Below are 1393 nucleotides of genomic sequence, written 5' to 3' on the forward strand. Positions count from 1 at the left end.
CAGACCTGCAGGGCCCTGATGTATAAATGCAGCTTCACCCTTCACACTCACCAGAGAGGTCGCTGCTCTCAATGCGTCGCAGGTCCGAGTCCACCCAGAACAACTTCCCCACCTCGTTGTCGATGGCGAGAGCGACAGGTTTCCCCAGACCACTGAAGAACAAAACCTCCCGCTCCGTCCCGTCCAAGGCTGCCCGCTCGATCTTCGGTGAGCGCTCCAGCAGGTTGGTGAAGTACATGTACCTGCAGGAGACAGCGGCACAGATTCAGTCAGACCAGCTTCTCCTCATGTGGCTCTGACTGCTGATAGATGTGTCTGAATCCATTCAGATCAGAGTTCAGCAGCCCCAGTCTTCAATGGATGTTTGTTTCTGGCGTGTTTTCCTCTCTGGGCTCTGAAGGAACCAGAACATCTGCAGACTTCATTTTCCAACCACACAATGACCCGGAGATTACTGCACAAACCTCGGCCAGAAAGAAACCCTGCAATTATGGCTCCAAACGAGCGACTCTGCGCTGCCAAGCTTCAAGAACTTCACGAGCATGAGAGAAACAACAACAAGAACAAATTACTGTGTGATCAGAAACAAAACGCTCCCAAGTCCTTTGTCTTTCTGAAAGGTTTAGTCAAATCTCCAGCATGCGCCTGAAGGCTGAGGCTCTGTGATGTTCCCTGAAGCTGGATTTAGCACCAGGTTAACTGCAAAATGAAATCTGGCACAACAGCAAATGATAAATATAGAAGTTCATTGTGCCAATTAATCCATTCCTCTAATCGATCCATCTACCCATCTACACAGACACATCCCTCCGTCCTCCTATAGGTACAGAACCAGTGTTGCTTTTCACGTTGTTACATCTGGACAACGTTATTCGACTAAACATAGTCTGTACAAAGAAGCCGTGAGTGTGTTGTTTCCTGTGCATGTGTGAACACCTACCCTCTCTCTGGGTTGACGACAATGGCTCTGGGTTTGTCATGCTCCCCCCTCAGCACCACTCCGACTCTGCTGCCGTCTGTGCGGGTGACGTTAATGACATTGGTGACCTCACTGGTCCAGTAAATGAAGCGGCTGTAGATGTCGATGCTGAGGTCGTACAGCTGCAGGCCCTGAATGGACCCGCCCAGAGAGCTCGACACCACAGTCATACTCTGAGGGCAGAGACACCGTGGTCAGGGTTTATCTGAAGGCTTTAGAATTAGCCATCTGTGGCTACTGACAGACGTTTACCTGGTTCCCATCCTCCTGAGCTCGGCGGATGATGTTCTGCTTGGAGTCAATCCAGTACAGATGCTTGTCTAGCGGGTCGTAGTCGATGGCTCGGACATTCCTCAGGCTGTGGATGGGCAGGATGATGTCGGGGCTCTGCTGCTCATCGATCACCATCCGATT

At 51.0% G+C, this 1393-nt stretch overlaps 1 protein-coding gene across 1 annotated transcript in view; it reads right to left on the reverse strand.

Annotated features, from left to right (window-relative positions):
• The window catches only part of lrp6 (low density lipoprotein receptor-related protein 6), a 40457-nt gene that overhangs the window by 4308 nt on the left and 34756 nt on the right, over positions 1–1393 (reverse strand). The window contains 3 exon segments of the mRNA XM_020613439.1: positions 52–242; positions 941–1152; positions 1232–1393. The exon segment at positions 1232–1393 is cut by the window's right edge and continues 6 nt beyond it. Of these exon segments, the coding sequence (XP_020469095.1) occupies positions 52–242; positions 941–1152; positions 1232–1393 (565 nt within the window).

The sequence above is a fragment of the Monopterus albus genome, unplaced genomic scaffold (assembly GCF_001952655.1).
Source record: "Monopterus albus unplaced genomic scaffold, M_albus_1.0 scaffold134.1, whole genome shotgun sequence".
In the NCBI taxonomy this organism is placed as follows: domain Eukaryota; kingdom Metazoa; phylum Chordata; class Actinopteri; order Synbranchiformes; family Synbranchidae; genus Monopterus; species Monopterus albus.